Source organism: Mytilus edulis, chromosome 10, assembly GCF_963676685.1.
Source record: "Mytilus edulis chromosome 10, xbMytEdul2.2, whole genome shotgun sequence".
NCBI lineage: Eukaryota > Metazoa > Mollusca > Bivalvia > Mytilida > Mytilidae > Mytilus > Mytilus edulis.
The window spans coordinates 19543577-19557732 of record NC_092353.1 but is presented as its reverse complement, the minus strand read 5'-3'; the positions used below and the strand labels follow the sequence as shown (position 1 = coordinate 19557732).

The window sequence follows — 14156 nt, the reverse complement described above, 5'->3', positions numbered from 1 at the left end:
CTTACACAATAAAAAAACCAAACACGTGACTAAAAGTGGTGACATGCTGTTATGTGTGATCTGTCCAAAGTTTCTCCTCACGGAAACTACATGTGTAACAGAAACGATATTTATTTCTTTCTATTATTTCTCAAAGTTGCTGAATCCCAAAATACTAAAATCTTTAGAACAATAAATAAATGAAAAAAACGAGGCTCTAAAGAAATCGAAAAAGTATAAAAATAAATTTTAGCGGAAGAATTAATGTTTGGACTATGGTTGTCAATATGAAAAATGTCATGTGACTTTTTAGTACTGATTTGTTTCAAGATACATTTAATCGAATCTGTTCTTTCTGGTTTATAATATCAAATTTGGGATAGATTTGTCATTTTAAAGGAACATTAGCTTTAAATTCATGACCACCGATTTGCATCAAATTCTCATATTTGATATTTTATAACATATTAACAATATAGCCAAATTATAAAAAGTATAAAATAAACAATTTACGATGCATGGGCTTGATCACTTGCAAGTGAATAATTCATCAGATGAGTGATGTTTCTTAGCCTATTTCGGCAAAATTGAACCAAACTCGCTTCTGGGAGGGATTATCATTTTACTATTTCATTTTAATTAATGATTGGAATATATATATATATATATATATATATATATATATATATATATATATATATATATATATATATATATCTCATAGCTAATGCCCCTTTAAAATATAACAAGAATATTTGAACTTTCAAGTGTAAAAGACGTGTTTATACAATAAATGATTCAAGACAAAATTGATCAGCGAAACATTTGAATGATTTGTTTCTTCATCGTGTGTATTTAAAGTACCATCAATAAGCTAAGAGTATATTTATACTGTTTTAGCACGTCTGGTTGTTGATAAAAACGGAGGAAAATACTTTTAATTCACAAGAAATAAGTCACAATTGTCCTTTACATTTTCAATAAATGACCTAAACATTCTTGAGTTATTAATACAATAATTTCATTAAAAAAAATCTTCCTATTAGAAGACAGAGCAAACATGACATTTCATTGTGTATTTTTCACATTCAGCTTACGGTATTTCACTAGTTGCCGTTTAGAATGCGCAGATAATGTAATACCTTACCAAGTCCATTCATAAAGTCTGCATTGTAGACCGAATTCAATTACATATAATCTAATCGTCTGAATTTCCTCTGTGGGATCTCCATACCTCAATTATATCATCTGCAATACATTTTTTTTTATGTGTAACTCGTATTTGACATTTTCAGATAAATTGGTATAGTGGAATGTCTTAACCAACAGTACTTCAACACAATTAAATACATTTGTAGAAGGTATTCAATTATATTGTACTATTCCCTTTTCCTTTTTATTTGGTTCCAAATTGAGCGATTTAATTGGACGAAAAATAAAAGACAACGACGCATTTTACACTTGTGCCTCACAAAGATTTATATACAAGTCACTGTCATAGGAGATGGTTGCTGTTGATTCCTTCTCCTGACTTGGCGGGTCAAATAATTCAACCTTGACATTATCTGTGCTCTTTTTAAACTTTCGACCTTCAAAAGATTTCGAGGAACAACCATCTGAGCTAAATTTCCCGGTATGGTGAGAATTTGTACTGTCTGACGGACAATCGGTCGCATGTCCGCAACTTACAGAATGTTCCTTTTCAGGTTTGATTAGTCTGGTTGGCAACGTGCTATCATTGTTTTTAGAAATGAGCGATACTTGTGAAACTTCGTTGAAATCTAGTCTTAATCCTTCTTTTTCTTCTGTAATTTTTGAAAGAATAATCTGTTTAGGTTTCTCACGCTCTCTATGGTGTATAAAACACTGCATTTGAATCTTTCCGCCATCTTTTCCTTTGTGTTTAAGTCGTGATGGTGATACAATAAACTGAACGTTATTTACCGGTTTTGTAACCATAGCATCGGAAAGGTCAAGGTCAAGGAGAGCGGTAGCTTCCGCTGTATTTTTACTGCACAACTGTTTAGAGATCTGAATCACTTCCTGGTTAGATTTGTGTTTTTCTAATGGTGGCATAAAAAAGAACAACAGTCCTCCCAGAACCATCGCCGATCCCGCAAAAATATACCCTGCCTGTAAATTGTGAAGCTCGCCGTGTACCTGGTTGAGGTATACTGTAATAAAAGAAAATTGTACACACACAATTATTACAGCCACTGGACGTTGAACAACCAACACTCATTCAATCAACGATTATTATAGGACTAGATACTACTAGTATTATAAATACTATCGATATACTATTATTATAAGTGATACCATTTGTAAATGTATGTTGATATAGGTACAAGTGTGGACACAGATTAGTGTGGATAGTATATTTGGATGTTTGACAGTGTTTTCGGGACAAGAGTGTTTCTCTGTTTTTTCCAATGTATTAAACTGTGTTGAATAATGACAGCCAACTCGAACCAAACACTGAAGATATGCAGTATTGTTTATTCAATATTGAGCTTATTTACAAGACTGTCATAAAGGAATTAAAGGAATAATTAATTGCATTTATTTGATTACCATCTTTGGTTTTGGATAGCTAGGGGAGGAAAACCTGCATGATGTCATTTTAATATGGGAGAATGTATCTGAGAACATGCATGCACAAGACTTTTAAAACTGTCTGGTTTTTTTTTGTGTCAAAGACTAATTTAGACTATGTGATGTACTAATGCAGAACAATTAGTAATTTTGACGAAAACCAGTGTAAAAACATGTGCTTTACTATAATCAAACACTACTACAATTGATCTACTTAGCACTTGTATCTAATGACTTAACTAATGATTTAACTAATGACTTATAAACTAGTTTAATACCGACATATGATTATGATTTTTCCCAAAGCACGAAATCTCATCATTTTGTAGATAATAGTTGTATATTTCAAACTGTTAAATGAACGATTTAGAGGTTGTCATGTGTACAAGATATGTTCATGCTTGCTGTTGGGTTGCTATCTTATGGACGTGTACTCAATATCTAAATGTAGACAGATTAATACACACAGAGACAAGTGGATGGTGCTTTTATTCGATTGCCAACAACAAGAAAAAGTTGTCTCGCTTTTATGTCTTTTATTTCTGGTTCATGTAATACAACTAAAGACAATGTTTTCCAATACGTAAGACATCCTACGCAAAATCTTACCCCTTTGAAGAGAAGAGGTTATTATGGACGTAGGCCTTGCTTGTTTTTGTGTTTTACTTATATGGAAGGAATAAAGTGATGTAAATTGGAGATTTTTTTTATGAAAATCAGTTCAACATCAATATGTTTCGTAAAAGCCTGAAATGTGTTTAGTTGACTATGAAATGTGATGTGGCGTTAACAATACTTACATGAGATTGGGGATCCAATAAGAACAGGAATGAAATGAGCAGCACAAATAAATCCCCATGCTCTCTCCATGAGTTTATATTTCACAAGTTCATACGCGTACATCTTTAATGTATAAAAGTATCCGCCACAAAATATGCCAAATCCCCAAGCATATAGTGCAAGGGAATTGAAGTCTTTGGCCAAGAGCAATAAAAATGTTAATACACCACATGCTATGCAGCATGACTGACATAGGTGACGCCGACAAATAGAACATTGCTTGCTATCACGGATGATAATATACCCCTGTGCGTAGACACCAATCAAAAAGCCTAATCCAAGATATATGTTTAATAGAAGAAGCCTATCTTTTTCCAGTTTCAAATCTTTACCAGTCTTGATCTGAAAGATAGAGAAACACATATTTGTGATTAACCTTAGCAGATATTTTATATAACTTTTACTTTCATTAACGTTCCCTACCAAAAAGTGTTATCTTGTTTCATACAAAGGATGAAGAACAATCAGTAAAATCGATGTCCTTTTTTATACACATCGATAGATTGTTGTTAAGTATTTTGCGGTTTAGAAAAACTTAAATAAATATTCGCACCAAGCTCTTTCCTACGATAGTCATCTATTTCTAAAGGAAAGCAATGGATTCATACTTTCAAAGAACAACTGTTCAAAACAGTTAAAAAGTTGACCAATGCAATATTATCCAAAATTATTGTCACATTATGAAAACATTTATCACGGTACTAGTGCTTGTACAAAGAACATTTTTTTTCTTAAGACCACTCACTGAAAACTGAAATAAAGATAAATAACGGTTTTGGCTTATTTTATTCCTGACAAATCATAGCAACCGTATGATGTAGACGTTGCTAACAACCGCTTTTGAAATAGCATGATTATTAAATATTTTTTCCTCAGAACGTAATTTATACATATACTCATATGTGGACAATTTCAAAAGCTATTTCAATATACATTGTTTTTGAAAAAAATGTCTTACAAGTGTTAATCTTAAAACAGTGTTACAAAAATTATCAAAAACATTCCTATTTGCCTTTTTTCAATTAGACCATTTTCCGATTATGTTAAATTGATCATGCTTGAATGTATATATAGGAATTTAGTTTTTGCTTGCAAGTTCATATTTCAATAGATACATGTAGTTTTAATATTTTTGAAACAGAAACAAACTTACTATCGCAACAAATGGTACATAAATCCCGAGGCCAACAATGCCGGAAATCACCATTAAAGCTTGCAGTCCACGCATGTGTAATGCACTGAAATCAAAATATGGAGGACTGTCATCTTCTCCTTCATGACGATTCTTTTTCTGACTTTTGATGTGCATTATGACCTTCCGTCTTGGGTGATACATTGAAGCTGATCTGTAGAGGGATCCTGCCAATATTGTCAACACTAGAAGGCCAGCAATACACTGTAATGCATATCTCCATTCTAATTTCCTAAAATAACAAATATCCTGCCAAATCATATTATTTGTATACAAGAATTTCAAAATGAGGTTCCAATTTTGAGTTAACAGATTGATTTTTTTATGAAGAGAACTTTGAGATACTTGTCTTCCAAATACATTGGTACTGATTTCTGAACTCAACCACATAAAGACAGTAAGAGCTATACTAATTAGAATGAAATTCAAAACAGTGTGGCTGTGGCCATTGATTGACACATTAAATTCATCCATTGACTGGGACAATTTAGGTGAACGTTTGTATGTAACGACCACTGCTCACTATGTACTTTTTAAAGACACTTAAGCTATGGGGTCACCAAAGGTTTTCAACACCTTAATAAAGTAATTCGAAAAATTAATCAGAAATAACACGATGTTTATTTCTGAACTCAACCACATATAAACAGTAAGAGCTATACTAATTATTAAGCGTTTAAAAAAATGTAATCGAGCAAGTAAAATGTTTGAGTATTTTGTTTTGTTTTTTTGTACGTACCAATATAGCTCTCTAAAAAGAACTGCTAATAAAGCCGCTCCGAGTCCTGTTCCAGATAACATTATCATCTCAGCTAATTCTCGCTTCTTCCGGAAGTAACGGCCAATAATGATGTTTGCTGTGTTGAGAGTAATTCCACTTCCGGGAGACAAAACAACACAATGGCTGATGAAAACCTGCTCCATTTGATTTGAAAAAGCCAAGAATAGGCACCCCAATGCACAAATAAGGCCACCAATGACGGCGTAAATCCTAGCACTTTTTCGTTGACAAATTGTAGAAATAATGGGCGACAAAAATAATGTAATGCTAATTCCAACGCTACCAAGCCATGCTAAAAAAGAAAATAACATTAATGAATAGTCGAGAAGATGGTAACAAAAATGTAAATTGATTAAAATGAAAATAGACCTCCGGTGAATAGACATAGACCATAGAAAGTGATTCCAAACAGATTCGTGTTCATTATTTTATTTTAAAAGAATTTGACATTAGTTATGTGAATTTAGTTGACAAAGACAACCCCTTGTCTTACATAGGTTACATATATAGATCATGTGGCAACATACAGGAACTAACGATTTGATAAACCAGTAAACACAAAGTTGTCCTTCTCTGGATTTGAATATTTTATTTTCACATTGGAAACTTTATTATAGAATTTACGACTATATATGGACGATTTATCGTAACCAATTGGTATTTTACTTTGTGTTTTAACGGTGCGTTTCTATGATCCCTGCTTATAATGTGTATATTTCACAACTCGTCCGCTATGCCCTTCTCTGGAGTAATGTCTTAATTTTCAATGAAGAAATCTTTATATAACTGTTAACTTTTTTAGTTCGGGATTTTGCTACCGCAAATGAAATAAATTAAGATACAATTGAGAAAGGAAATGGTGAATATGTCAAAGCGACAACCACCCGACCATAGAGCAAACAACAGCCGAAGGCAACCAATGGGTCTTCAATGTAGCGAGAATTCCCGCACCCGTAGGTGTCCTTCAGCTGGCCCCTAAAATATGCATAATAGTACAGTGATAATGGACGTCATACTAAACTCCGAATTATACACAAGAAACTAAAATAAAATCATACAAGATTACAAGACCTTGGTTTTTTTTATATATTAGACAGATTTGCTATGGCAGTTTGGCTCTTCCTGTAGAAATCTAATTAGAAAAATGACATCTTCTGTAATGTTATTCATAGAGCCTGTAAATTAGGATACAATCTATTTACACTGATTGATCATGTGAATAAACTTATCCTTTAATGTTATCATTTAAAAACTGCAGAAAAATATTTTTAGTATAATGTCTTCATCGGTACTAACTTTAATTTTGTTTTAATAATTTAAACATGATAGCTTAGTATGTACGATCAAACACTCCGGAACACTTTTGGTTCTACATCCTGAACTGTCTCGGTGGTGTCTTGTGGTATCGTGATTGGTCCGAGTGCAGGAGACCAACAATGAAAACAAAAACAAAATCTAAAATGGGCATTTGCTGCTTCTCAGCTTAACACATGAGTGATGGGTAATCATTCAAAGTAAAGTATATGATATATTTTATATATGTTATTTTGTCAGTTACATTTTTGCTGAATACATATACCGATGTGATAAGTCGCAGTTTTATACAAATTGTTCTTATGTTCTTATGTTCTTATGTTATCATGTTAAACCTTAAATCACTGCCCCAGATTGGGAAGAGTTAGGCGCTAATGCGTACCACTGACAATGCAACATTCTTTCTGCGTCTACAGTCGAATGTCGAATGGGTGATGTTTGTTACTGACAGTAATAATATTTTTTTCGTAATTTTTTCAAAGCTTAAATCAGGCCATTGTTTTTTCTTTTTAAACGGGGTAGTAAATTATTTGTTTGCAACGATTTAAAATATGATTACTTTTGTTTGAGCATTTATAAAATCAGGATTCAGGATTCTCAAATAAGATTTACATTTTAACAGTCAGATTGATTTAATTTTTATTTAAATAGGAGAAATAACATCGCTGATGCATTATTGGCTAGTGAGTCAATAATCCAACTTTGTTTCAATCTTTAGTCATGCGACCTTTATTTTTAACTTGGCTGTATATGGATTACTCATGTGCTAAACATGTTCAGTTATTGATAAAAACAAAACATGTCAATATTGAAAAGAGAGCAACCGGTGAAAACTATTTCGTTGACTAATTCGACTCGAGAAAAAAATATCTTATATAGCTAAACAATTATTTATATATTTTTTAATCTAGGATATGACATCGAACAGACCTAGAAAAATCGCTATTCTACGATTGCACGTGATTGGCTACCGATTCATGTTTATAAGAACAATCGACTTTTTGGAGGGTCACCTCAAATGTTTAGTAGATGGCGTCTAGTATTATTGTAACGAGTCCATGCATTATTTGTTGTTTCTTTTTCACTAATGTCTTTTAGATATATGTTTAACTATGTTATAAACAAATTATGAGAATTGAGTAACATAGGTGACCACGAATTTGACTGCTTATGCCAATTTGCCTGGACATTTTCTTTTGCTTACTATGTGACTGATATTGTTATATACGTTTACCAGTTTTTTTCATTGTCGTTTGTTCTATAGAGGAAATCTGTGTTCGATTTAGGGGATAGGGTGCCCGACCCCCCTTTTCTGGGAAAAAATGATTGTTTATATAGGAGTAGCAAAGGTTAGTAAATACAACTATAAGTGAAATACGTACGTGTTGCGTTAAATAGGATATTTTGTCAAACCTTTTGGATCTAATCCTTCAAATTTTGTATGTTTTGCCAAAATAAATATGCTTCTGCACACATACACAAAATACTTATACAATATTATTATTTCATTATTAAAACAAGCTTTTCTCTTTGTATTTTCACTGATACTAGTATGCGCCAACATTGGAACGTTTATAAATATTTACAACAAATGTACATGGATTACGTCACTAGACAGAGAGATAAAACATTGTCATAAACCATGGCCAATCAAAAAAGTCATAAATTAAGTTATAACGTAATAATCAGCATCTTCACACTTTTGTAGAGTGAAAAATGTATGATGTAAACAAGTATTTGGCAGGATTTCTACAGATTTGATGAATCTTTCTGTACTATTGTTGTTTGTATTGTAATTTCATCGATCGTATGTACAGCTTACAGACATAAAACGTCTGTGACATTTTTACAGTAAAAATATAAATCTAGTACAGCAAGTAGACTTGAAAGAAACTGTAATTCGGTCAGATATGAAGAAAATTGTGTTCGTTGTAACAATTCCAATTATAGCTTAACATCTGAATTTGAACATGTAATTAATACGTTTAAATACACAAAATAATTATGTTTTCTTCGAAATATCGATATTCTATAAAAAGGATAATAGGTCAGCTGCAGTATAGATAACTGACGTCAATATCTAAGGTTTAATCGAGGCTATCGATTTAATAGTCAACTGATACAATTACAAACATAAGTATGGTTATATGTTATTTAGCAAGAGAATTATAGAATATGACAACAATCACATACAACAGAAATCAATTACATCTAATCATATACACCTTCATATACAGAGGACAGTGATGTTAAAAAAATGTAGTATTATGTTATCCTCTCATTTCTATTTATTTTATCTTTTAAAAAAAAATATGTAGATTTCTCAGTCACGGTGTTATTCATTTACTCTGATAACCGTTCCGGGTCAAGTAAGATAACCTCCAGTTATTTTTGTGGGGTTCGTGTTGCTCAGTCGATAGTTACGTTGTGTTTTGTGTTCTTTTTTCGTCTTTTTCGTTTTTTGTAATGGCATTGTCAATTGGTTTTCGATTTGAGCGTTTGAATATCCCTTTGGTATATTTAGCCTAACTTTTGATATTCTATTTATAATATAAACGGAAAAATAGCGATTCAAACTGTTTTAACTATTATTTTCTTAGTTACTTTTATGTATCCGTTATTTTTTGTACTTTTGGTTTGCTTTGTTTCACTTTTAGTGTATTTATCCAGGAAATTTGTCATTGGTAATCTTTGGTCATATCCTAATATGTTTCTCAGTTTTTCCTTATATACGTTTCTATTTGCCTTGATAGTATCTTTAGAATCTAGTCGTGATTTTATTTAGGAGACGGATCATTCAAAGCAAGACAGATTGTATAGATATCAAGGTTCCAAGAGTTAAAGAATAACATATTGTTTACAAACCAAGGAATAATTGGTGGATTGCATTTGGCATAGAAACAAATCACGATTTGGAGAATCATATACTGCTTCTAAGCCCAAGGCGATATATTGTTTTTATATGATGATGATGATGATGGTGGTGATGACGACTGTTTAAAGCCAGCGGCAAATAAAATGCATATTCAGGACGAAAACATGTTCTTGTAATATGCATAATAACCTGTTTTATACAAGACCAACAGGTTGAGCCTGATTTTTAACTTTACAGTTAACAATATAAAAGTTCGCACGCAGACATAACCCTACATGGACTCATTCGCCCGACTCTTACTCCTTAATGCCGCGTGCTTAAACGAGAATCAGAAAACACCAATTTTAAAGCCTTTGGTTTGACCGGGCCAGAGTTTGAATCCACGATCTCCTGCACTAGAGGCGAACATACTTCCACGAGGTCACAGAGGCGGTTTATTGTTTTGAACCAAGGGCGATTCAAAGCATGGACTGCAGTTTTCAGAACCACAGTGATTTTGAGCATGACTTTGGTCACGTGCATCATCGAAGAGACATTTAATGCCGAAATGCGCATTCAGAATTGGTACGTTTATTTCAGTAATATAATTGTACATATGACTAATTGAAGAAAGATAAAGAGCATGCATGTTTGTGAAGAGACCAGATCAATTGAGAGCATTATATTGTTTTAGAAACCGTGCCTTATGGAGAAAACAAATTGTATAGAAACTGAGCACGATTTAGAGAATGACATGTATTGTGTTAAAGCAAAGGTGATTTTGGGGATTACATTTTGTCTTTTATTAAAAGACCGAGTGTGATTCAGAACATGATATATAAATTGAAGAAACAATATCCTGGTCATGAGTTAAAAAAAAGACAAGCAAGTTCACAAAAACTAACCAGTATAGCTAGAGATTGCATAGCTCGAAATCAACCATATTCGATGGTGAAATTATTTGCTCCAGAACGCCTGCTTCACTTGTTGCTCATGACAAGAAATTTCCAGTGATAATTCGTATGAGATTAAAGGTCACGAAAGGAGAAACGGATTGTTACTTCGACCCGTGAGATTCAGATTTCCAATAATGGTCAAGCAAGCCCGGAAAATCGTCCTTTTGTTTTTACGTACGTTTATACTATGATATATGCTCAATACCAATAAGAACGCGACGTCGGAATACAATATGTTTAAACGTCTTGGGAGGTATCGAGAGTGTTGTCAAGATTATTTACCGACCATGACTATATATGACATGAACGCACTAAACCTCATCGTTATTTTGAAATGTATTTGTTTGTATCGTGTACTAGTATACTAATAAATTTAATATAATGAAGAATTTACCTGCTTCATCTTCATTTGCTGTGAAACCAGTTTTATCCTCGAGAATACAAATATATAATGTTCCGAATGCAAAATGGAACCCATTACAGAGAATATAAACCAAAGTACAAGCTCCCGTAACAACCCATCCCCAACCTCCTTCTGGGAAGTAGTCCCCGAAGTCTATGCGAGTTGTAACCTTCGGGTCATTATCCAAACCAACGTCCTTTTTAAGTTGTGGTTTCATTCCGTTATCCCTTCGTGAACCTCCAGAGCCTTTACTTCCATCATGTGTAGTGTTACCGCTTTCACTACTGCTATTGTGAAATATGGAACTCCGTTCTGAACATCTATTTATCTCCGTAGATAGTTCCCGTTGTGTACAGTTATTCATGGTAAACAAGAATTAGCCTCAAGTCATTATCATCTGGTTCCATGGCTTCATAGACGTCCGCCATACAATACCGATAGACCATTCAGCTAAGGCGACATTCGATATTACCATTTTGTCATTGTCATGCTTGCCATCAATTAGTATTTCTGCATCACTGAAAATGCATATTTTCTTTGTATAACAAATAAACGACAGTTTCACACACAAATCAATATAAATTTCCTTGTCGGCAGTGCGTATGTTAATCCATATCAAGTCTGCGTTTAAACATTAGAAATTAGTGTTGGTCCAATATGATTCGTCATGGAAAACGGTTGGTACGGCAACGTGACGTAGGGACTAGCATCTATTTATGTGCCATCTTCATCAATAATGTGTGACGTTACATGTCTTGTTAATAAAAATATTCCAAGTGTAGTGGTACATTCCATATTGATTTTTGTCTACAGTGTGTTGCTAAATCAATTTACATGATGCTGTACAGAGACATTTATTTGTTAGGCGACTGTAACATTACATAAACAATAAAGACAAAAGACAAACGAACTATTAAATGTGCAAAACAGCCATCATTGATATTTGTTGTGCAATCACAAAATGTCATCCCAGTGCGTACACGAGAACACATTAATTAACATTTTAATGATTTAACTGTGTTCAGCACCAGTTATCTATGTTTACAAGTGCGACATTATCATTATCCTTCAGTTTAACGCTCGAACAAAAGCTGCAAATATATAATTTATTAATTGATTGATTATTGGTTGCTTTTGTCCAGTGGCAGGCAGAATAGCCAATATGGGTAGAGGACAAGGAAGGTGGTTCTCCTTAAAGAAAATACAAAAAAGCACATGCCTCAATTGACTTTCAGTCAGAATAAGTAAGTAAGCCAATTAAGATATTGAAAGATAACATATACAAAATTTTGAAATTAAATAGAACCTGCTAATCATAGAAGAATATACTAATCAACCTTAATGGGAAATAACTCCTCAAAGCTTGATATAGGTACTCTATTGTATATATTAGCAAAATAAAGGCAACAGTAGTATACCGCTCTTCGAAATTCATAAATCGATTAAGAAAAAAAAACAAATCCGGGTGATAAACTAAAACTGAGAGAAGCGCATCAAATATAAGATGAGAACTACGACAAAACAGAAACACAGCACTAAAATGTAACACACACAGAAACGAATTATAATATAACAATGGCCATTTCCCTATCAAGATCGTCTACATTTTTGCAGCTCATCGTACTGTTTGTTGAACGGGTAAGTTCAAGATGTAACTATCCTAACTTCTGCTGCTATGGTCTCCATTTATTATTGCGTAGTGTGTTTAACTGTTTAGAGATCGGGGGTTGGTGACAAAATACAAGGGACGAGGAATCAAAATCTACAGATATAAAATAATCCACTCAATTCTCCCTCACCATCATAAATATGAATGTAAATGACAACATATCAGAATATTCAGTCACACTTGATATATTTTCTTGATTTACGAAATAATAAATCGAATTTACATTGTATACTGTAAATGTAACCACTATCAACAGTAAACTTTAAAAAAGAAAATGAAAACAGAGCATTCATTTTTAACTTTAAATGACTGATTTAAGATCAACTTTTGTACCACCAATCAATCAATAAAAGAGAAAATATAAAAACATGAAATAACTAAACTGTGTTTTCCTACATATTTATAACATATTTACAATAAGTACTATCCTTGAGACACAACAAGTAACAAAAATGAATAATGAAGGTTTTGAAGTATTGGGTCACAGCTTTATACTTTATATTACATACATACTTATATTAGAAATTATGATCTGAAATATATTAATAAATTTCTGTATTTTTATATTACACGGTGTAGAATGGTAACGGACTTATCGGGTTTTTTGTCGGCGTTTCCGCCCTAATCGGGTTCGGCAACGGAATTATCGCGTTTTGTTTTCAGACAGTGTGACACAAAATGAGCCAAATAGAGGAAAAGAAGTCGTTAGTGTTTATGTTTATATGATGACGGAAGGCACCGATGGTCTAACTTTGCAAAATTTTCATTTTGCTTCGGTACCACTCTTGGCTTTTTCAAAAAGCTCCACACTAAACAGGACAACAGGCCGAACACAACTACTAATGTTGTGTTTTTCGTTCAAATACACAATATATTAGAACGTGGACTTTTTGTGCTCCTTTATTTCATGCAAAATACATATTAGAACTACTTGTGTGCATTCAAATACTTAAAATATCGTAAATTAAAGCTTTATCAAAATTGCTTGGCAGCGGACTAATCGGGTTTCCCTAAACTGACCTTTTTTTTGGCACCGAACTGTTGAGGTTTATTTAGCACAGGACTTATTGTGTTTTTATTGTTTTACCAGGGTAAAAAATGATGTTTTGAAATGAAATATAAAAGATTTTAATGACCCCATGTATTTGACATCGTGTGCTAGAATATACAAGTCTGGAACTTCTCACGGACATGTGTTTTCGATCTTGATTTTTTTTTTCTTTGAGTTAAAAAATACATCGGTATGGGGCAACATCACATGCAATGCCAAACAAAACACAAATGGTCTATTTCTGCTCTATCCCAGATTAACATGTGAAGGTCTTTTGACAGATGTTCCGAAAAGACACGTGCATTCCGGCGTAATAGAAATATTCTGATGATGCATGTATGAGTGAAGCTTTAAGTGTCAGTCGTGAAACACGATTGTTGATGGAGCCGGGGAATAACTGCGAGTACTCGCAAAACTGTTCCTTGTGTCTTTTTGTTGTTGGGAGTTACAAGTACCCAGCCACGTCCACTTGTATTTTTATCCATCTGTTGAGTTAAACCTTTTTCAACTGAATTTGATAGT

At 33.1% G+C, this 14156-nt stretch overlaps 1 protein-coding gene across 1 annotated transcript; it reads right to left on the bottom strand.

Moving 5' to 3' along the window:
- Window positions 1-1372: 1372 nt before the first annotated feature.
- LOC139490565 (monocarboxylate transporter 2-like) lies at window positions 1373-11804 on the bottom strand. Its single transcript, XM_071277411.1, has 5 exons — window positions 10906-11804; window positions 5346-5679; window positions 4568-4838; window positions 3375-3756; window positions 1373-2153 (listed from the first exon to the last, which is right to left on the bottom strand). Exons 1-5 carry the CDS (start codon window positions 11276-11278, stop codon window positions 1435-1437), a joined length of 2079 nt encoding a protein of 692 aa, XP_071133512.1. The 5' UTR covers window positions 11279-11804; the 3' UTR covers window positions 1373-1434.
- Window positions 11805-14156: the final 2352 nt, after the last annotated feature.

Coding starts and splice junctions, on each gene's coding strand:
- LOC139490565 (XM_071277411.1), bottom strand. CDS start 11,278: ATGAATAACTGTACACAACGGGAACTATCTACGGAGATAAATAGATGT. Junction 4,839..5,345: donor CTTTTTAGAGAGCTATATTG/GTACGTACAAAA, acceptor TTGTTATTTTAG/GAAATTAGAATGGAGATATG. Junction 3,757..4,567: donor ATGTACCATTTGTTGCGATA/GTAAGTTTGTTT, acceptor TCTATCTTTCAG/ATCAAGACTGGTAAAGATTT.